At 36.5% G+C, this 23114-nt stretch overlaps 1 protein-coding gene across 2 annotated transcripts in view; it reads left to right on the top strand.

Annotated features, from left to right (window-relative positions):
- The first annotated feature begins 6112 nt into the window (after nt 1-6112).
- Nucleotides 6113-23114, top strand: part of kdrl (kinase insert domain receptor like) — a 38487-nt gene continuing 21485 nt past the window's right edge. Inside the window, exons 1-17 of one of the 2 annotated variants that reach the window (XM_060885973.1) lie at nt 6113-6557; nt 12638-12719; nt 13681-13877; nt 14309-14424; nt 15334-15493; nt 15631-15767; nt 16411-16582; nt 16698-16806; nt 16914-17080; nt 17692-17773; nt 19021-19217; nt 19979-20100; nt 20941-21100; nt 21210-21346; nt 21481-21652; nt 21749-21866; nt 21975-22141. In XM_060885973.1, the coding sequence (XP_060741956.1) occupies nt 6494-6557; nt 12638-12719; nt 13681-13877; nt 14309-14424; nt 15334-15493; nt 15631-15767; nt 16411-16582; nt 16698-16806; nt 16914-17080; nt 17692-17773; nt 19021-19217; nt 19979-20100; nt 20941-21100; nt 21210-21346; nt 21481-21652; nt 21749-21866; nt 21975-22141 (2359 nt within the window). In that variant the 5' untranslated portion in view covers nt 6113-6493. The remainder of the gene's footprint in view (nt 6558-12637; nt 12720-13680; nt 13878-14308; nt 14425-15333; nt 15494-15630; nt 15768-16410; nt 16583-16697; nt 16807-16913; nt 17081-17691; nt 17774-19020; nt 19218-19978; nt 20101-20940; nt 21101-21209; nt 21347-21480; nt 21653-21748; nt 21867-21974; nt 22142-23114) is intronic. The other variant, XM_060885974.1, reaches the window with a different exon arrangement.

The following is a 23114-nucleotide window of genomic DNA, read 5'->3' as shown; positions in this document are numbered from 1 at the left end:
TGATGCTGGTGGAGAAAATATCAAATGTGTAAAAAGCTATGTCAAGAATATTGTTAAGAATTTAAAACATAAAATAATTTGTATCTGTTTAACACTTTCTTGGTCACTGTGTATTTCCAGTTCAGGATCGAATCGTGCAACGAGAAGTCTTGCTTTCTCTCCAGAAGATGACACAAAAGATTTTTCCTTTTCTAAAGCATACTTGCATGACTACAAAAAACATTCAGTCTACACTTTCGAAAATAAAAGGAGTGCATGGAGATGCCTCTGCATGAAGTGTGTTATTTCTACCTTCAAGGTAAGGGGTGTACTGATCTTGCAGATACAATGGAAAGAGGTTTACTACTCATTACTTTAGTTCATTTAGAGTTTTTTTAAAGTTAAAAATAAATCCACATATTTGTTTGTCCTAGCTGCTTGGTTTTATAGCATATTACATGTAACTACTATGCAGAGAAAAACAGTGTAACTGTTGCAGTATGAGTGTAGAATAGTTTTGGTGTAATGTGTTTTTAGTGTGTAAGGTTCCTATTTACTTTTATGTTCTTAGCATTTATGATAGCTACACAATCTGTATGGGTTCCCACAAAGGGACAAACCAATGACACTTGAAAGACAATAAAGCTGCAAGTAAACCATTTTAGTAAACAAAATGTAACACAAAGGAGAGTGTGGAATTAAATATTATCCTAAGATACTAGGATCAAATACTAGGACAGAATATAACAGCAACATTCTTTTTTTTTTTTTGAGAAAGATTGTTGTTGGAATGAGTTATACTGGAATGTGGTATATTCCAAATAATCTAAAAAGCTCTGTGTCTATGCATGACTGTGGGAGCTAAGACCTGATGAAAGGAGGAGAATATAATCAGATAAACATTTAAGGAGCAAAAATAAACCTTGAATGACAATTTATATAAAAGTTTAGAGCCTGCTCTATCTTTGTTTTCATGGAGATGTGGCTCAGCAACAGAATTCTCACTTTTATGCTCAGTTTTATGCTGACAGAAAGCATGGTGGCTTGTGTGCAGAATGCTCACCCCGACGGACTGTATCATCGCCGGAGATTTAAACCCTGAAAATCTCAAATAGGTTTTTCCTAAATTCCATCACTGTGTGGACATTGTGAGGAGAGGGCAAACAAGCTGGATATTGTTTACACAAACGTCCCTGGTGTTTAGTGCATGGAGCTCTGTCCCCACCTCGGCTACTCAGAGCACATCTCTGTTATGCTATTCCAGCATACAGACCACTTGTCAGACGCTCCAAATTGGTTCTGAAACAGGTGAGAACCTGAACAGCAGGAGCCACATTTGCTCTTCAGGACTTTTTTAGTACACTGCATAAGTGACCAGCTACATCATTAATTACATCAACGCCATGACTGTCTCCAAGACCATCACCACATGCTCCAACCAGAAGCCGTGACTAACCACAAAGTTGCATGCATTGCTGAAATCTAGAGATTGAAAGCAGATCTTCCACCCCTCATCCGAGACAACCGAGTTCATCAACCGAGACATCCGAGTTCCATCACAGACATGTACGAACCACGCTGCATTCACAAAACCAACAGCATTGTGGATGACCCCACACATGTCTCACACACCTGCCATCTGTGAAAAGGTACCAAAGCATTCGGCCTCTCACAACAAAACAGTTTATTTTCTCATGCCATCAGACTCCTCAACACCCAGAGCTACAATGAACTGATAAACACACACAATATTCAATATAGATCTGTTTACAGCTCCACTCATATAAACACTGTTTGTACATTGTTTTGCACACTCAATTCAATGTTGTTTTTGCACGTCTCTAATTAATTGCTGTCATCAGCTGCTGCTATTGTATGCTTACATATGTTTACAAGATTCCTCTTATTGTTTACATCCGCTTATTTGCACAATGGTCTATTACAGAGTGCGCATGTCCTGTAGGGAATTGTATTGTCTGTCTGCACTGTCTCAAGAACAATATCTACAATATTCTATAGAGTTTACACAAAATGGTACAAAAACATCTAATGACAGTTAAACAAGGAGTGAGTGGAGAATGATCAGGAAGACTGCCTGGAAGACTATGGTAACTAAAATAACAACCTTTTACAATGCGAAGAGCAGCAGAAAAAGCAAATCAGAATGCAAATTGCATCAAACCTCATGCCAGCTGAGCTACAACAGCAGATCACATTTGGTCATCTTCTGCTGTTCACAGTAAAGGACAACATCTGAGCACTGGCTAATTAAAACTGGACAGTTGATGACTGTCTGATGAATGATGAATCTTGTATGATGAATCTTGATTTCTCCTCTAACATGTAAAAATCATACTCTACATGCATGTGTCAGGGAAAGAATTTGGCATCACATTGTGGGGAAGCCTGTCTTGGAAAACCTTTAGTGCTAGTCAAGAATTGTTTGAATGCCACACCCATCAAGCTGCCTGTTTATATCTTTATATATCAGTATGTGTGGGTGTGCAGTGGTGCAGACTGCATAAGGCTCAGTTTATTACTACATAGTTAATCATGAAATTCTGTTCACATACTTAGTAATAAATAAGCTATTCGGTACTCCTAATTATTGCATGCATTGTTAACTATGAGTTATTGCTGCACTTCAATATAACAGCATTTGTAATAAGATTTTTATTGTTTTCATTGTTTTAATACTCGTTTAAATTTTGATTTAAGCTGGTAATTATGCTAATCCACCCAATCAGAGGTGATTCTAGGAATAATGGGGGCCTGTACAAACGCGAAACATGCAAACAGCCCTCCTGACTTTTTTTCTTATTTTGCTATTGTGTTACTCAAAACAAGCCAACTAGGACTGGATCAAGCTTCCTGATTAGATAAACCATTGCCATACCTTTGGTAGAATTATGAATTTTACCAAGAAAATAAATACTACTGTATATTACACTTCTCATGTTTGGGAGATTCTGCACCAAGATTTGATATTTTGACTTAGTGTTAGCCTTTTTGGGGCTCCTTCCGGCCTTGCCTGTCCTTTAGCTAAGCCTCTCCATGTCAATCCATGGATCACTCTCAGGGCACCATGCACACATTTTCATGCACATCACTAACTGACTTTAATGAAAGGTGCGAGAAAAAAACAGAAAACCTAGAGAGAAATCACATAAACAGAAGAACAACATCCATGGAATCACAGACAGTAACTAAACATTGGATTGACCCTGGGACCCTGGAACCATGAGGTAGCAATGCTACAGAGGTATATATAATTAGCTGTGCTGTTAACCATTCAGGAATAATGAAAATGTCCTGGAAACTAAAAAAAAATATTTTCAGGAGATTTCAAACATGAAATCCATTGCCCTACCAATGCCTCTGGTGTTAAAGTATTCAGTATTATTTTATAATTGTAAAGTGCTAGTTTTCCTAAACATTTAACAGTTTACTTTTTCATTCATTTTTGGTATACATGGTAGATCTGGAGTACATAATGGATGGGACACCAGTCCATTGCAGAGTACCATGCACAGACATTCACAAACTACATAAATAACTATATTTGGTATATTATATAGTAATATATTTAAGTATAGCATATAACTAAATAGTATATAACAAATTTATATAAGTCCAACACTCCCATACACACACACACACACACACACAGTAACCACTGTGACTGTGTTGCATTCTGACCACAAGATGGCAGCCCTTGTCACATGCTGAATCTGGAACACCAACGTGTGAGATCCACATTTTTATTTTTGTTTATTAAATTGAATGCCTCACTCCATATAATGTCATTAAGCTGCTTTAGCTATAAAACAATCATTTAGTATTTTAGAAAGAGAACAAATATTTACAATGCATTGTGGTTTCCAATATCTGTCTGCTGTTCTATATGAATTAAACCCTATGAAAAGGTTTATGTTTATCTATGTTATGTTTAACTGACTATATACCAGTTTGAAATCTGAAAAGTTTTAGGAGCAGCCAATATATACATTATGACAACTGTGTTTTTTTTTTTTTAAACTTAGTTAAACTTAGCTGAGTGCTGTATTTCTATAACAAATACATTATGAATGCATGTATACAAGTATGTATACATAGAATATATATGAATATATGTATACATAGAATATATATGTATACATTATGAAACATTATGAAACTAATATCATTATTTATTTAAAGTACGTACTTTAAATAAATAATGATATTAGTTTCATGATAATAGATTAACAAAACTGCAACTCACATTCTGTACTTTAGAGAAAGATATGCTATTATATGTATATAATTGTGTTTTTAGGCTACTATGTCTTACCTCAAACAATTTTGTTAAAACATGAGGTTACTGCTGAGTTCAAGGAAAGAGCTCAAGCTGAACACATACAACTGTTTAGAACACTGTGTTGTGTTTGGCACACAGGGTTAAAAAAGAAATGTCTTAAAAGCCCAATTCTCTCAGATCTAAGCTTCCAGCAATTGTTCATACTCAAGTCTTATCTTGTTGCCCTTCTGGCCCATGGTCCACAGCTTTAAAGACTCATTTGCAAATGAAACAAAAACTCTGCTTTATCTCTATGTGTGTTGTGGTGTTAAGGATGTAAAATCAGCTATATTGTAGTAGTTAATTGGTGTGGAATAACAAGTGTATTGAGTCTTTTTTAAATAAGTGGTGTATGATAACATTCTTATGTACAATCCAACAAGTGTATTTCTTTATTTGGGCCAATAATGAATTAAAATACTTTTGAAAATTGCCTACATTTAAACTGCACACTATTTCCAGTTATTTTATTTATTTATTTTTATATAAAAAAAATATTTTATTTTGTAGGCTATTTTAGTAAAATGTAAATACATTACAAGTTAAATATTAATGTTAAAGTTAATGTAAATGTTTTTTCTCAAATAAAATATGTACAGAGTGTATTTACCAGAAATGAGTAGGACAGTGGCTTCCAATGCTCAATATCATCTTCTTTGCCACATAGTTTTAAAAAACAAGCTGTGTATCATTCATAGCAAATTGCTACCAAATTTGTCCACTTAAAAACAAACAAAAGCTTTTGGGAGTGCATGGAGATGCCTCTGCATGAAGTGTGTTATTTCTAGCATCAAGGTGAACAGTTTATTGATCTTACAGACACCATGGGGAAAATAAGGAAAAAGGACAGAGTTTACCATTGATTAGCTGTGTTGATATAATTTAGATGTGCATCCTGTTATTTTAAGAGTTAAAAATAAATCCAGGACTTGTTTGTCCTATGCATTTGTTTGTTAAGATTTTAACTACTATGTGCAGTAAAAAAGGATAGTGTAACTTACCGTATGAGTGTAATGACTGTGTGTAATGTGTACATGTTTTTGCCCAAAGGACACTGTGGAATTAAAGATCTGCTCCAAGATAACCAACACTAGGAGGTATATATGCCATCAGAAGGTTTTGAGAAAGTTGATTATTGAAGTATGGCCTAAAATTCCAAATTGATCTTAGTAGCATCTCCATAATAGTGGATAAAACATTTATATTTACATTTATGGCATCTGACAGTCATCCTGATCCTGAGTGACTTACAGAGGTGCTTTGAAATCTTTATTAATAAGTACCTTCTGGTACAGGTTCAGTAAGTCATGGGCTAAACATACCATCAGTTTAAAAGCTTTGTTGGGGAAGTAATGTAGTGAGAAATACACAGATGTAAAATGAAAATGTTTGTTGTATTTATTTTATTTTATTTTATAATATATTATTTCTATCTGAAGATTTTGTGGACAAGAATTAACAGTGACTGACAATTTGTATAATATCAAAAGAATAAGGTTTATATTTCAGGCAAAACATTTGGTTTCACCTTTTCTTTACATTTTGTGGACATAATTACAAAAAGCTGACTTTCTACAGGGGTTGTTAGGACTTAGATTAAGTCAGAAACAATCTATGCTGCTGCCTGCAGAAGAGTAGGTCTTTTATTGTGACAGCCACAAAACATGGAACATTTTTAAATAGACTCAGTACATGAAGCTGATGTAAGTTTGGCGCTCCAGGTTCACTGAACTGTGACGTTGCGTCGTGTTTCCTATAAAGCCTGCGAGCGCGCAGCCAAGCAGCTGAGAGAGTGATGAGCTGCCGAAACGTTTCAACAAGTCATATCATTTAATCTGGAATCATTTACCCTGATTTTTATCTTCAGTCCTGGAACTTATTCGGCTTTTTTTTCTTTTTTTTTTTTACAGACAATTATAAGGGAAAAACAGAACATTCGCACCTGTGCGAGAGGCTCATCTTTAGTGGAACACTTGTTTGCGGTATGGGATGCACCTCGTCGGATCTGATATGAACTTTATGTAAATGTACTTTTATTATAAGTATCTCTACTGAACAGTGGAATGAGCCGCGCTCGTGCGATCTGTGAGTTATTATAATCTATACGGAGTTTGAGCTGCTTTACGATTGACTTGTTCATTTGAGTTGTACTGCAGAGTACCGACTCCCAAGGAAATGACTCCCAAGGAAAACGCGGTACTCATATTCGTTCTTTTTCACTGTTTGATACCAGTAAATGGTAAGTGCTCATATTTTCAGCCCATCATGTCTTATTTATCCTTTCTCGGGTTCGAATTTATAACTTACTCTTCCAAGCTGAGAAAAATAGCAGAGTTGGAGCAGACTGGTAGTCTGACTTTGAAAGAAATCTTAAGCATTTATTAATATTGTGAATTTCACCACTTCAGCACCTGTGACTTTATAGCTGTTTGGATGCTCTCAGCTGGGAAATGCAGTTCCTTTTTATTGCACAGGAGGGAGTTTAGTCCCAGGAAAACACTGATTCTGAGCTTTAATGCTGCTGTGTACCTGTTCAGCTGTGAGAAAGTCATCAAATTGCCTTTAATGGACCGCTTGTGTTTTTGCCTGTGTTGCATGTAAGTGACTGTGGGTGAACAATTGACTTACATACCACAAGTTTTATCAGAAAGTAGACAAACAACAGCCACTGATTCCTAGCTTGATAAAGTCATTATTTGTATTCACCTTGTTTACACTCACACTGGAGTGGGATCCATGTAGCACGTATATAGGCTTGTTATAGAATAATATCTGCTTAGTGAATATTGTACACTGACATCCACAGTAGGTGAGCATGGTTTGAAATTATCTGTTTTCACTATGAAGTTGAACCCAAACCAGTGTAATTGAGGCGAATTTCCAGTAAAAAAAAAGGGAATTTTTTGTTTACAGGAGAGAATTGCATGGTTGATAAATGGCTGCTTGACTGTCTCCCTCAGCCCATAAATAATTGTGAATATAAAGGGGGGATGTTGCTAAAGAATCTGCAGATACATGTCTTCCTCTTAGTGTCCAAACAAAAAGAGACTCCCTGTTTGGATCAAAACAGAGGAAATACATCTCCTCCCACCTGTAGCCATTTTGGTACTCATGCTTTGTCTACAAGGTTTCCACATAGATTTCCTTCACTGTCCACATGTCCACAAGCGTGGGAAACACACATGGAGGAAGTGGATGGAGAGACAGGAGGCACCCTGGAATTGTTCTGGCCCACAGAGGTCAGGGAAATGTGACACGCTACCTGAATAAAGATTCCTTCCCAAAGCTACTTGCATGCCCATTAACTGTAAATATAACTCCCTCATGCAATCACTGGGTACACAGTAGTATGCCATTGTTTTCTGAAGGCCTTTGCATTGTTTATACAAAATATGTATTCAAAAAAGGCATGCGTCATTTAAGAAATGAAAGCAGATTGTTTAAGAAGTAGGGGAGCAGTTTACAACCTTCTGTGGACCTTAAACTAATAATTAAAATGTATGGAATAGTTAACAAATCAAGATTTCTTAGCTAAATAATTTAAAACAAGTACCAAGTTGCTGCTCTGTGAAATGCTCTCGTGGATTGCAGTACACATGTATGGATGTCTTCAATCAATGCACTGTTTTACAAAACACTGAGCTGATAGACTTTTGGACATTTGAAAGAATCAGTAGAAGCAATGCTATCTGTGAGTCTTTACAATATTCATTGATGAAACAACTAGAATCTGATGGCTTTGAGTTGTGTTTGTGGCACAACTATTGATTTCCTACTGATTTACTGTTGAATACAATAGGCATTCTAAAACTGTTTGTAGGCATGCACATTTAACTGTTAAATAAATTACATAGACCAGCTCAGTGTGAATTTATGTCATGTACATAATTCAACTATTGAAGTAATATTACTTAAATGTGAACAATAAATAATTATTTCATTTATTCACCCTTGCTTTACCCTGGTCAGGAATTTATTAGCTAAAACATGGAGTGCGCCTTAAAACACTTAAAAAAAGTTTCTATAATGTTACAGCAATTGAAGTGCTATTCTCAGTAAATTAGTGATTGGTCGAACAGAATTCTTTGTGGATTCATCACCCAGATTACTCAAGATCTGGGAATAAATGGGACAAAATGTGACTTGGCTCTTTCTTAAGAAACAATGAGCAATTTAGTAGCGGGACATTAGTAGAATATGCTTAAATATTTTACCCAGGAATAATTTTTTCTAAATTTCTTTCACTAAATTTGATTTCACACTTTGAAGCAGTCTGAAGCCACTGAGTCAATAAAGTTAATCACCAGACAAATTAAATCTTTATATAAGACCCGAGTTTAGTTTGAATTTAAATGCATAGTCTTTACCAACCATGTATATATAAATACACTGAAATACACTGCTTTTAACTGGAAATATAAGCAAAGATGTATCGGATAAGCCAGAAATTTTTACATCAGGCATCATAACAAGCACTTTACTTGGCTAGAGCAAATTGTTATATGAAGTACACATGTGATGGATCAACTGAGTCATCACTTAATTTTACAGCGTAGCCTATTTAGTTTTTGCTTTAAAAGCTCTTCTCTACTCTAAAGAGTAGACTTTACTCAAATAAATGTTATACTGAGAAAGACAAATGCTAACTGCTTTCCTGTGTCAAAGTCACAGATGTAGTCTGTTGTTTATGTCAGATCATGATTCTTCAGTCAGAAGGCATTCTGTGTGCACTGTAGAGGATATCTGTGTTGCACTAGTAAAGAGGTTGCACTAGGAAAGAGGCCCGAGAAAAGGACAGTCAAGTGCAAGTCTGCCAAGTGCAAAGTCAGATCAACTTTCAATTAATGAGTGGAATGTGTGAGCAGACTACACATATACAAGGTCTCACTGTATCTGAGAGGCAGGTGCCAACACAGGGGTTGCGATACATGTTAATGTTACCCGTCTCTTGCACTTTTCAGTGTTTAAATGTCTGACAGAGTTATTGTGGTAGGCAGTGGAGCAGTGAAAATGGCTTCTAGCTCACATACATGCTTTATAAATGGCCTAAATATTAGGAATGATGCCGTTTCCCTTGTGCCCTGTGATAAACAGATTAGTTTCAGAGCCAGCTATAATGCATTTTTAATACTTTTATATTGCAATTTCAGGGTGAATGTCCTTCACCAGTCAATGTAAATCCTGTGAGATTTAGTTCATATTATGAGAGCTTACAGGCTTCTTTTCCTCTTTTGAAGGATATACTGTAGTATGTATTGTTTGTTATAGTGTAGAGTCTGTAGTATCATCTTATTTGATTAGTATTACTAGTAAAACCTGACTGTGACAGTATCAGTGGTCCATGTGTTTTTCTACTTGCATATTTGTAAGAATAGAGAGAGATTGACAGGTCCCCAATCTCTAAAGACCAAAGTACAATATAATAAAAAAAGTCTATTCTTTTCACTCTTGCATTAACCTTGGAGCTTGCCAGAGGAGGGAATATGAAATATATAAGATTCTAATATGACTATCTTAGTCTCAGCATTTATGATTTTCCTGTTTTTGCAGATCATTTTCTCTCTTATCAAGGTATAACTGCCATGGCACAAAGCAGTAAAACCCTGAGGAATATCCATTCCCATGAAACACAATGATAAAGCAGCAGAATGGATATTCAGTAAGCACAATGAGGGTGGTCATTCTCTGTGGAGTATCCAAAGGCAAAACAATGCATGTTAGTCTTTTACACCCTTTTCTTTCATGCAGCCTCTGACTTTATTTTTTTACACTTTTTTCTTAGTATGAGTGAACCTTGTGCCAAGGCTACAGGAACTGTGATTCCCTATTGTTGTGTGTGTGAGTGTGTGTGAGTGTGTGTGTGTGTGTGTGTGTGTGTGTGTGTGTGTGTGTGTGTGTGCACGTGCATGTGCATGTGCATGTGTGTGTTCAAAAATGATTCCCTCCTCTGAGATGCCTTTACTGGCACACTGCATCACACAGTGAGTGGACAGGAAGAACAGGGAGTCCTGAATTAACTGCAGTGAAGGGAATTCCGCACATTATGACTAGCAGTTTCAGGGCTGTTAGGTGTAATTTCCTCAAACATACAATCCATTACTAACCTTGTATGAAAGTAGTGCATTTCACAACTCTTAATAAATGAGGTGGAGTTCCACTTGCCTGAATTAATTATTCTTAGTGTGCTTCTAGCTTGTTGAATTAACTCTAAATTGGTTTATATTTTATTAAAGTCAGCAATATCTGTGATATAATTTGTTTTCCTTTAATGCGTATTTTAGTGCAATTCCTTAAATGAATGTCAAAATTGGATCAAATGTTCCCTGGTCTCATGGTACATTATTAGACTTAAATGAAGAATATTGGACTTAAATGAAGAAGAAATTTAGAAGATGAAGAATCAACCACACAGAGAAATACATATCTGAGCAACTTTCAACTCACGTCAATGAAAGTTTAACGATAACTGGAGCCCAAGCAGGTTTGCTAAGTCCTGCATACAGACAATATTTTCATATATTCATGCTTGTTACATAGTTTTAATGGGATTCTCTGGGAATGACGATCGATATCCCTTGAAGTACCCCAACTGCAAACTCTATTTCTGGTATTTTTCAGACAATGTTCTGAGGAATGCAGGCCACAGCTGTGGAAGAAGGGGCGAAGCTGCTTTGTTGAGGTCAACACTGGGCAGGACTCAGGGGCAGGTGGGGGTGGAAGAAGGGGGCACGTGGGTGCAAAGAGACAGATATGGTGGAAATTTATCAGAAAGAACGCTTTTTAAGTTCTGCTGGAAGCCCTGCTGAGCAGAACAGCTGTGAGGATCAGCAATGATAGTTTGTAGACTTAAAGTGCTGGGTTTCTCAGCAGTGTATGCGTGCAGGTCCACATCTGTGAGAATGTACTCATGGGAGAGGGAATGTTTGCATGTGTGTATTTTCTGTTTAACTGCCCAAGTGCACAATTACCACCTGGCACCAATATAAAAGGAATGATGCAGACTTAAGCTACATGCACATTTCATTGCAGGGACCAAAATCAATTAGCCATACCCTGGCTACTGGTCTTTCCTTTCAGTCATTTACAGCCTCACACACTACTAGATTCAAGATTCAAGATTTTTATTTGTCACATACACAATTATATAGAGCATATATAACTAGCAACTATTAACTCTCACACACTTTTAATGTGGATGGTTAAACCCTGATATGGTTGTAGGGATTTTATAGGAAATCCTGCACAAAGTTCTGCTGGCACATAGTGATGCATATCTAGTGCAGGACTTATTATGGTTTTAAGCATCATGTGAAATGGCATGACATCTACACAACTAAACTAACAAAATAGTTCTACAATTTAATTAGACATGAAATACCATCACAATTAAGTGGTCTGGGAATACAGAAATGCTTAAGCTATATTTAAAGTCACAGTTTTGGGCAGTATCAGTCTGAGAGAGGTGGGGACACAAGTAATATACCTTCCCTTTAACTAACCTTGGGACATAAAACAACAATGGTGTTATAGCAGACTGGGAGGAAGTTCATATTAAGTAGCAGCATTGGTGAGTAAGTTCATTCTTCCAGTGCAGCTGTGCTTACTTACTTTAACAATGCACAGAACAGATTTAATTGGTTTTGTATATTCGTGTGTTTGCAGGTGTGCAAGACTGAAGTAACGGTTCACATTCAAATTTATAGGCATATAGTCTGGTAAAGATTTTATAAATAGAGGGGAAATAGTGAAGAAGCGAGAGAGTGTGTACAATGAGAGAATGAAACTGTAACCACTATTAGGGACTGAAGACATTTTGTAATTTTTTTCTGACACTTTACATATAGTCGCTATATCCATTGCAAGGCAACTTAAAAAATACAAATTAAAATAACCATCTTTGGCAGGACAAAAAGCACAATGAACACATACCTTTCAGACATCAGGGAGCCAGACAGTGTTTCCTATCCTCAGCAGGTCTCAATTTACTGTCAGCTATTTCAACTGACCACACACAAAGTGTAATTCTTTAACAATATTGCTCTATCTTTGAGACAATAAAAATAACACAGTGAAGGCTGGGCAAGCTTCTTTAAAGCGGTTGAATAAGAGACAGGACAGAAAGATACTTTGAGGTAAACTGACCAAGAGATTTAAGGGACCTTTCTGGTTTTGTGCTGATAGAGATGACGCCACAGAAGATTTTGGTCTGGCTTGATTCTGAGTAAAAAATTCAGTCATTTGAGTACTTACACTCATAACACTGCAGCTAGTAGAGGAATAATGTTACTGAATTCCATGATTGTGTTTTGATTCCGTCAGGGATGGTGTTATCCCCACAGCTGCATCCTCCCAAAGACACATACCTGCAGCACGCTGGAGACTCCCTCATACTCATCTGCAGGTATTCAACTACTACTATTAATACTAATATTAATATCAATACTATTACTATCACACAGACATTTTACTTACCCCCAAAATTGTGGAACATTACTTAGAGGTTATACATAGCTATACAAAAGACATATAGTTGGTGTGAGACAAGAAACATGACTCCTAATGCTCAGCCTTAAATCTCAGCCTAATTTACCATCGGCACTGAAATTAAAACTGATAAGAATGGTATTTCTGCCTAGAGCATTGCAGATTTAGTGACTCCATGACCCAATCAATATGGTCTCATTAGTTTAAATCATTCTAATTGGTACATGAAGGTGGAAGTAATGTGAAATAAAACATGTATATTTATTAAGTATTTATGAAGACTTGCATATTTGTTGCAATCATGTCAGGAATTCAAAACCCTCTGGGGTGCTAACCCCAGTGTGAGACGATTCCCTACAAGGTCATATGCTCTAAATGCCTCTGATTTGTCCATTCTATTTGGCTCATTATACAGGACTAAATTTGTTTGACCTCCCAGTCTGGAGGCAAACCCACTGGTATGTCAGACATGGTATGTTTGATGCTCTTCTGGGATCGGTTTAATGCGATCTTGTCTGAAAAATGTGTTGCTAGTACACGCCATCCAAAAAAAGGCATGTTCCCATGTGAAAGCCAGACTCATTAGAATGCAATATAAATTTTAAATATTTTAAATCATTAAATCATTCAATATTTAAGATATATGGATGGGAAATAGTTTGAAAATTAATATGGTGTGGCAATTAAAATAAATTAATGGAGCTGTTAAATATCTATTTGTGTACAGATGTGAAATGTTATGTTTTATAATACAAACACCAGTTAACATCCTCTTGTTATTCTACATTTTGAAACAGTGAATTAAGCCAGTTGTGTTATCTGTGGATCTTGCTACATGTTTTATATATCCTAACAGTCATTATTGATCTTTGGATTAGAGGGTCAATCCAGCTGCAGTGGAAGCTTGCCAGTAGGAATCTGAACTCTGAAGGGGTCCAAGTAGAAGCGTGTGAGCAAACTGCACACTGCAGCAAGCTGGTGATACACAACCTGAAGTACACAGACACAGGATACTACACTTGCAGTCACAACAATTCCAGAGAACATGAGAGTTCCACATATGTCTTTGTCAAAGGTATGTTATCAGATTTGGATAGGAGTCTAAAGAAGCTCTAATTTGGATGATCATTAATTTTAGCTCTGTTCAGAGTTCAGAGACCCCAGGCCTGTTTCTATTAACATATTTATTACACACTGAAATGCCATGTCAGAAAAAAACTCAACTGTGTAGGGACAGTGAGAGAAAGATGCAGGGACAGGAAGGTATTTGTACAGGGATGGATGACTTTTGAGAGACGGAAGCTGAGTGTGATTGTGTTGGAAGCTCTGGTCATTGACTATTATTTCCTGTTTGGCTTCGGTTTTTCCAGTACCTTACTGAGTGTCACAGTAGTTGTGTGTGACAAAAACTTCAGGAGATGCCTTATATAGTTAGATCACATATGCCTATATACATATAGTATGCACAAACTTTATAATCTGCATATGTATATTTTTTTGGCATAGATCATCGTCACCCATTCTTGGACACCTCCAAGGTAAACATCCTTTATGCGCATGAAAAAATTCTGGAAATCCCTTGCAGAACAACATCTCCTACCCAACATGTTACTTTGGAAACAGTGAGTATTTTTTCCGCTTGCTATTTCACACATTGTACAGACATATGTTAGGACTTTGTTAGGATGGATTTATGCCAGAATGAACCAATATAAGGTGGTTTTAGATGTGATTAATTGCAATATGTGGTTGCATTATGAATTCTCTTTCCATCATACATCCTGACTGCTTTCATCTGACACATTAACATTGCAGTAGTTTATTACAATACAAATTTTATTACTATGAGCATTTGAAGGAGGTTTGGGACTGTAAGTATTTTCCAGGTTTTCAGACATTTTCTGAAGTATTTGCAAGTGTTCAGATACATTATCAGAGGTGCAGGGAAGCTTCAGAAAGGTTGTGGAGCCAGCCAGTCTACTTCCTTTAAGAACAGGAAGGTGTTTGTACATTTTCCATCCAGAACAGAGGCAATGTCTATAAATACAACCAGGATTTTATAGATAATTGTCATGTAATATTGGTAGGAAAAACAGCTGGCCAAGACAGTTCAACGAGGTTGATAAACTTAAATCATGATTAATTTTTCAGCTTGCACATACTGTAGTGTGTATGTGCTCTTAAGCTGTACCCATCGCTGCTTTGCCAGTGACAAATACTTCTTGGTTAGATGCTACAAATTGTTGTGTGACCTTCTCTCTGTTGGAACATCTGTGGCATTTATCCTGCCAATTTCCTTTCTTTGTTCTTTTCTTAACATCACGATAGATCAAAAGTAAATTAATAAACAAAAGATCTGAAATGATACTACAGACATTTCTTTTTCTCTTTTCAAATACATAAGTCCCACAGACTTGAATTGCTTTACATGTGATATTCCCTTATCATGTGTATAAGTTTTCAGTTTAACCTAATTCCATTTTATAGAAAATGAACTGGTAGATGACCTTAAAACTGATCTTTTTTTTTAGATTCCCTCCATGAAGGACTCTGTCAAAGCACACGTGTCATGGGATCCAAAAGTGGGGTTTAGGGTTCCACTGGGTCCATTTAAGAACTACAACATCATCAATTGTGTCACCAGTGTGAATAACAAACAAGTCACGGCAAGCTTCATCTTAATGCTTCGTAGTGAGTGCTTTTTTCTAACATGTTCTCAAATATAAGGCAGTCAGTAACATCAGTTATCGAGCCAACATCTGTGTTTGAAATATTTAATGTGTAACAGTATACAATAATGTAATGTCCAACACTTGTGTTCTGCTTAGGCAATGTTCTGGACAATGTACGGATTGTTCCTGAGCATCCGAGGGTCCACGTTGGAGATACCCTGGAACTCACCTGTTCAGGAAACACCACATTCAATAGCAGGATTCAATTTGATTGGCAATTCCAAAACAGATCTGTAAGTATTTATGATAAACCAAAATCAATTATTTATTCATCATGAAAAATAATCTGTGGTTACACAAGAGATCTGTAGTCTCTTGTTCCACATACACGATATGGCCAAAAGTAGGTAGGCACATTTAGAGCTTGGGTTCATCCACACCAACCGTGACAAACCAATCTCATTTTGTGCACAAGAGAATTCTCATGGCAGTGGGTGACTTCATTAAACTGTTGCTACAATGTTGGGAACACCCAGTTGTCTCTAGAATGTCTTTATATGCTGTAGAAATAGTAATTTGTACAGAGTTACAAATAGTAATTTGTACCTTCACACAACCCTGATCTCAGTTGCACCAATTTCCTTTGTGATGAACTGGAGTGATGGCTGTCCACTATGAATTCTCAGCAGAGTCAGAGTAGGCACAAATGCTTATTTCCATAGCGCAAAAATTTAATGGAAAGTCTTATCAGTAGTAAGAAATTTGTATAGCAGCCAAGGGAGAAAAACCTGATATTAATACCAGCAGTTTAGGAATGAGATGTTCATGACTCTGGTGTCTACATACTTTAAGACATATAGATGTAATACTAAGTTTATACAGTTTGTATAATTTTGAATATAGTGACTATAAAGGAATTGTTTCTCTGTATGCTAGATCAGTAGGATTCACAAGACTGTATTGAGAAGGAGCAACTCTAACCAGGTCATTGTAATGAGCAGTAAATTAATTATACCCAATGTGACTGTGGAGGACAGTGGCATTTACATATGCACAGCAACACTAAGTGGCATTGAGAAGCATGCTTTGGTCACAGTCATTGTATATGGTGAGTATGTGATGGACAGTTTCTGTGCTATTACTTATTAGTAATTATTGTAAATTAGTTTATTATTAGTTATTATAGTAAATGAGAAATCTGATTATTTTGTTATTGTTTGTAGAGCATCCTTTCCTCGGTGTGACCCATAGAACGCATACATTTGTCGCTAAAGAAAGTAAAAGGTCAGACTTTAAACCACAGGCTGATGATATGCGTGCTCAAGAGTTGTGGTAAGTTCATAAAATTGTTTTATAATAACCTGTGATCCTTAATGCAGGGAATGAACAGAATAGTGAAGTAGAGATTCTCTGTATTTTACTGTAATAAATCTTCACAGGCACAAGGATGGCTTCCCCATCAATGCCTCCTCATGTTATGAGCTAATGGGCTATAACCTCATCGTCAAGGAGGTAAAAGAAAAGGATGCAGGGGTCTTTACCATTGCTTTATTCAACCAGAAGAATGGGCTTTACAGGAATATAAGCTGCACACTTTTTGTTGAAGGTAAGGCAACCTACCATCTATCTGTATTATTTTACTTGAGTCTGACAGCTGTCTTGCATAGAACCCAGGTGTTGCAGGAAGCTTATCCACAAACCACAGTCCAGGAATCCTTTGACAGTATATAGAGCAGAACTGTCTTTGTTTCACAGAACCTGGTGGATCTGATGTGCTGTGGGGGATTTTGGTAGCAGGTTTTGTGTTCACAAATCAATGCAAATTTATTTTGACCGATCATCCAGTTATGAAACATTTGTATTTTGATGGGAGTCATCCAGGATGACAATATCTACAGGGTACAAGTGAGATTTCTCAGAGACAACCTTCAAATATCCACTCACTTACTGAATGAACTGCAACAAAAATATGTTCAGCTATATTGTATAATGAGGACAATTATACAGCTAACAGTGGATAAAATTTTGAGGTTATATCATTCTAATCTCAATTACATTCAATTATTACAGCATAATTAGATTATTCTCTCTGAAAACAAAATTCTTTTGAGCCGTCTTATTCATCTGTATGTTTAATAAGGCTTTAAATGGTAGGAATGCTTGTAGAGTCATATTATATATACTGTAAATGCCATGGCTGTGTTGTGTTTCCTTCAGAAATGGTGTTAGCCCCACAGCTGCATCCTCCCAAAGACACACACCTGCAGCATGCTGGAGGCTCCCTCATACTCATCTGCAGGTACTGTATTCTCATCTCTCATAAGGATAGTTGATATGAGTCCGGAAACATTTTTTCTGACTCTGCCTACTTCTAATTCTCTTAAATCTCAACCTAATTTACCCTCAGCACTTAAACCTGAATTAAATTAAGACAGATAAGAATCAGATAAGAATTGTATTTCTGCCTAGAGCATTCAGCATTACAATTCAGCGACACCATGAACCAATCAGTATGGTCTCATTTGGTTAGATCATTCTTATTTGTATAGAAAGGTGGAAGTATTGTGACGTGAAATATGTATGTTTGATGAATATATATGGGTACTTGCATCATGTTTCAATCATGTCAGGAATGCAAACCCCTCTGGGCCTTCAGAGTGTGATGCTTCCCTAGAAGGGCATGTGCTCTTAATGTCCCTGATTTGTCCATTCTATCTGGCTCATTGTGAAGGACTAAAGTTGTTTGACCTCTCAGTCTGGATGCAAACCACTGGTATTTCAGACATGTTTGATGTTCTTCTGGGAAAACACCATCAAAGAAAAGGCATGTTCCCATGTGAAAGTCAGACTTATCAGAATGCATGAGGTTTAACAGTGGAAACTTAAAAATAAACCATTAGTTCATTATTATGAAATAACTATGGTATGAATATCCAAATAACCAGAGGTGTCTACCGATGCTTGTGTACTATGGGTGTAACACTGACAAATGCCATTATTTGTGTTGTATCTTTTTCTGTGTAGTACTCCAATTAAATTGGATTTAGTCTGATCAGAAATGAATTATATATTATGAATTATAATCACATATAGCAATTTGCAGAGCATAAATTGCCAGACTTTAGTAGTTCCTCAACTGTAACTGCTTCATAGAATTTTATGGCAAGTTTTTTTAAAAAAAACTTCCATTCCATTTGTTTGACTTTTTGTTCCCTCACAGTAGGCAATAGTTCTTAGCTTCCAAACTCCTTGTAACATAAAAATACTCTGTTGTTGGGTTCCCAAACAGGGAGAAGTAACAGAACCCCTAAGGCTTCTAGCTTTAACTATTTATTTTTCTCAACAGTGTATTGTAAAACTGTAACAGCATTGGAGCTTTGTCTATCTAGTTTAGTTTTTATGTTTTTGCAGAACTGATAGCTTAAGTGACCATATCTCTATTCTATAAGTACCAGAATTACAATCTCAGTTTCACAATATTAATGCCATCAGTGCAAGTTCCTGTATGTTCTTTTTAATTGTCCATAATTTTAATCTTTGAATTAGGGGGTCTACCCAAGTGCACTGGAAGCTTGCCAGTAGGAATCTGAACTCTGAAGGGGTTCAAGTTGAACCATGCGAGCAAACTGAACACTGCAGCAAGCTGGTGATACACAACCTGAACTACACAGACACAGGATACTACAATTGCAGTCACAACTATTCCAGAGAACATGAGAGTTCCACATATGTCTTTGTCAAAGGTAAGATATCAGGTGTAGATAAGTCTGGTGTATAATTTATTTATCTTCTTCTTGAATACATCTCAGGCTAAACAATATATAATTGGAACAATCATCGTTTCTAGGGTTATAGTTAGTAGACAACTTTCTATCTGTTTTATTCTGTTTTTGTTTGCTACATTCCAGCACAAGTTTTTGTAACAAAAATACAATAATCTTAAGAACTAAATGGTTCAACAACTGCAGCAGAAAATTCTAGCACCATATTAGCTACTGTTATTTTCTCAGTAAAGAAATCAATGTTACTGTGAGATACCAAATGAGGATCTCTAATGCTTTGGAATATGTAACATGTCCCATTGTGCACTACACTGATACTTTAACAAAACATGAATCAGTCAACCTGGCAATGAGTCCTTGTAATAACATATTTATGATCCTAGACTAAAAAGCCACTTATGATAACAAATAGGCAGACAGAACTCTGCTGCTCAGGGACAGAGAGACAAAGATGCAGGAAAAAGAATGTATTTGTAAGGGTTGGGTGACATTTGGGAGAAAGGAGAGGTGTGTGATTGTGTTGCAAGCCTATTATGCTCTTCCCAATAACATTTTTTTTATTTTAGTCTTACATTTCACTTACAGAGTTTTGAAAATACAATGGTGCACAATCAAAATTAATGGTTGCTTGTGGAATGAAGTAGTGTGAGATGATTATTAGATTAGATTAGATGATTAATTTGCTCTAAAAGAAGTTAGATAATCATGTTTTTTTTGCACAGATCATCATCATCCATTCCTGGATACCAGCAGTGAAAAGATCCTGTTTGCATACAGGAATGACAAAATTCTGGAGATCCCTTGCAGGACAACATCTCCTAGTCAAAATGTTACTTTGGAAACAGTGAGTATTTTTCACATTGTTATTTCATACATTGTAAATCCATATATTAACATTTTATAGAATGTTTATCAGGGCATCATCATACAAGGTTTTGTGAGTCAGAAACTGCAATATCTGGTTGCACTGTAAGTACTCTGTGCTGCTTATGTATTCCTGACTGCTTTCAGTTAACAGGTTAATATTAAAGACAGTGGTGAATATGTTTATTAGAATGAGGCATTAAAGGAAATGTGGGACTAAAAGAATCATACTGTACAGGTTCTTCCATGCTTCAGACATTTTCTGAAGCATTTGTGTGTGTTCAGATACATTGACAGGGGTGGTAGGAAGCTTGAAATGGGTTGTGGAGCCATACGGTTTACTTCCTTTAAGAACGGGAAGGTGTTACAGAATAAAAGACAATGACTATAAATACAACCAGCATTTTATACATGATTGTCTTGCAATACGCAGTAGGTAGAAAAAAACAGCTGGTCAAGATAAGTCAAGGGGGTTGATGAACTCAAATCCTGATGCATTTTCCAGTGGGTGCATATTGTCTATGTGCTCTTAAGTTGTACCCGGTGCTGCCATGGACAAATACTTCTCTGTCAGATTACAGATTGTTGTGTGACCTTCCTGCTTTTGGAACATCTGTGGCATTCATCCGATCCATTTCCTTCCCTTCCTCTCTGTCTGAAACCATGATAGATCGAAAGATATATTGCAAACAAAAGATGTTAAATGAAAGCCCAGACATGGCCTTACCACTTAATTACATTTTACTGTAGAGCTCTTAATATGTATCAGTTTTCACTTAAATTTTCTTACATAAAGAAAGAATTGATGATTTTTCTTTAGATTCCTCCCATGAAAAACTCTGCCAAAGCACGCACAACATGGGACCCAAAAGTTGGATTTAGGATTCCACTAGGTCCTTATAAGAGCTTTGAAAGGATCATATGTGCCACCAGTGTGAATGAAGCAAAGTTCACAGCAAACTTCCTGTTCCTACGTCGTAGTAAGTATTTTTTAATTTTAATGATCTCAAATATACAGTGGTCAAATTCCAATTATTTCATGTGTAATATTATACATTCGTGTGATGACTTTCTTTCTCATGTGTGTAGCCAGTGTTTTCAGAAATGTTCGCATTACTCCTGAGCATGTAAGAGTTCTGGTCGGAAACACACTGAACATCACCTGCTCAGCAGACACCACATTCAATGGCAGGATTAAATTTGATTGGGAATTCCAACACAACTCTGTGAGTTCTTAGGATCTTGAGTCTCTTTGTCTTAAATATTAAATAGATTTTTTTTAGTTAAATACAAATTGACTAGGTTAGGGTATCAGTTAAACAAGTAATGATCACAAAGGAAATGTTTGTCTGTATGCCAGATCAATCGGACTCACAAGACTCATTTGAGGAGGAGTTACCCTAACAGCATCATTGAAATGAACAGCGAACTAATTATACCCAATATGACTCTAAAAGACAGTGGCATGTACATTTGCACAGCATCCATAGATGGCCCTAAGAAGCATGCTAAAGTCAAGGTCATTGTACATGGTGAGTAGGTAATATATATTATAGGATATGAACACATTTTTATTTATTTATTTATTTTTATTTATTAAGTGAGAGATTTTTGGTTGCACATTATAGAGCATCCATTCCTCACTGTGACTCATGGAACTCATAAGGTTGTCACTGTTGAAGAAGGTAAAAGATGGAACTTTGAACCCCAGTTTGATGCTCTGCCTGCACCAGACAAAGTAGTGTGGTAGGTTCATAACATTATTTAATAATGAACAGTAATCCTTAATGAAGTGCATATTCAGAGTAATTGAAGTAGAGATTCTCTGTATTTTACTGTAATACATTTTCACAGGTACAAGGGTGGCTTCCCCATCAATGCCTCCTTATGCTATGAGCTAATGGGTTATAACCTCATCGTCAAGGAGGTAAAAGAAAAGGATGCAGGAGTCTTTACCATTGCTTTATCCAACCGGAAGTATGGACTTTACAGGAACATCAGTTATACACTTTTGGTCAAAAGTAAGGCAACAACATCGAGTCCTTTCTCTACAGTGTCATTTTGCTGGCCCTCTTAGTTTCCAGTGGTAAAATCACTGGGTTGTTTTTGTATGGAATAGATTGACATATTGAATGCACCTGGACTTCATTAGCTGCCTTTGAAAGGGACCTGTGGGTCTTCAGCACAACACATTGCACTATGCACAGCCAACTGTCCTTCCTGCTCAACTTTAGTATCCACTGAACTGACTTGTTAAACAAAACCATATCCAGCCCTCCAATTTGGATACTATTTAAAACAAACTACTTAATTAAGGACAGCTATAGTCAGCCGTTTTTTCTCTTATGCTGCATATAAACATTTCCTAGATGGCATCAATCACTGGCTTATCACATATTACACAATCAGGCAAATATAAATATCAAGTTGGTTATGGTTAGTTGAAATGGTCAGGGACAGAACTTTTGGAGCATTCACAATAAAATCTCAAAGTGTCTTGCATATCTAACAATTTGCAATTAGAAGGACTGCTGTTAATTACAAGTAATTATTATTTCAAGAATGTTGTATGCAACATTTGGGACAGAGAGGGATTAGTAATCAAAAGTCAAAGTACCCAATTTCTGCCGTTTATGCAAAATCATTTGTAACAATGGGAACAAATTGCTTATGTATTATGGTCTGATTTCAGTAGGTCAGCAGAAAAATTCATCAGAAAAAATGTCCTTCTTCGAGAGTTGTAGCAAGAATGTTCCTCTTTACAATAAAACAACTGAAAGGACTAGGCTCAGCAGAAACACACCCACTGCATATCAAAAGGATTTCCATACATCATATTAAAGTGATGCTGACTTTAGGATTTCTGTGTTATGGTCAGAGGTGTGCAAAATGAACCTAGGTGATCACCAATGCTGGTGGTATATCGTTTGGGTCCTTTATAATCACAGTCACAGAAAGGTTATCAACCAGTGAGGTCACAGTCAGCCTTATCTC

This window comes from Tachysurus vachellii, chromosome 13 (genome assembly GCF_030014155.1).
Source record: "Tachysurus vachellii isolate PV-2020 chromosome 13, HZAU_Pvac_v1, whole genome shotgun sequence".
Taxonomy (NCBI): Eukaryota; Metazoa; Chordata; class Actinopteri; order Siluriformes; family Bagridae; genus Tachysurus; species Tachysurus vachellii.
This window is presented reverse-complemented; position numbering and strand designations above follow the sequence as displayed.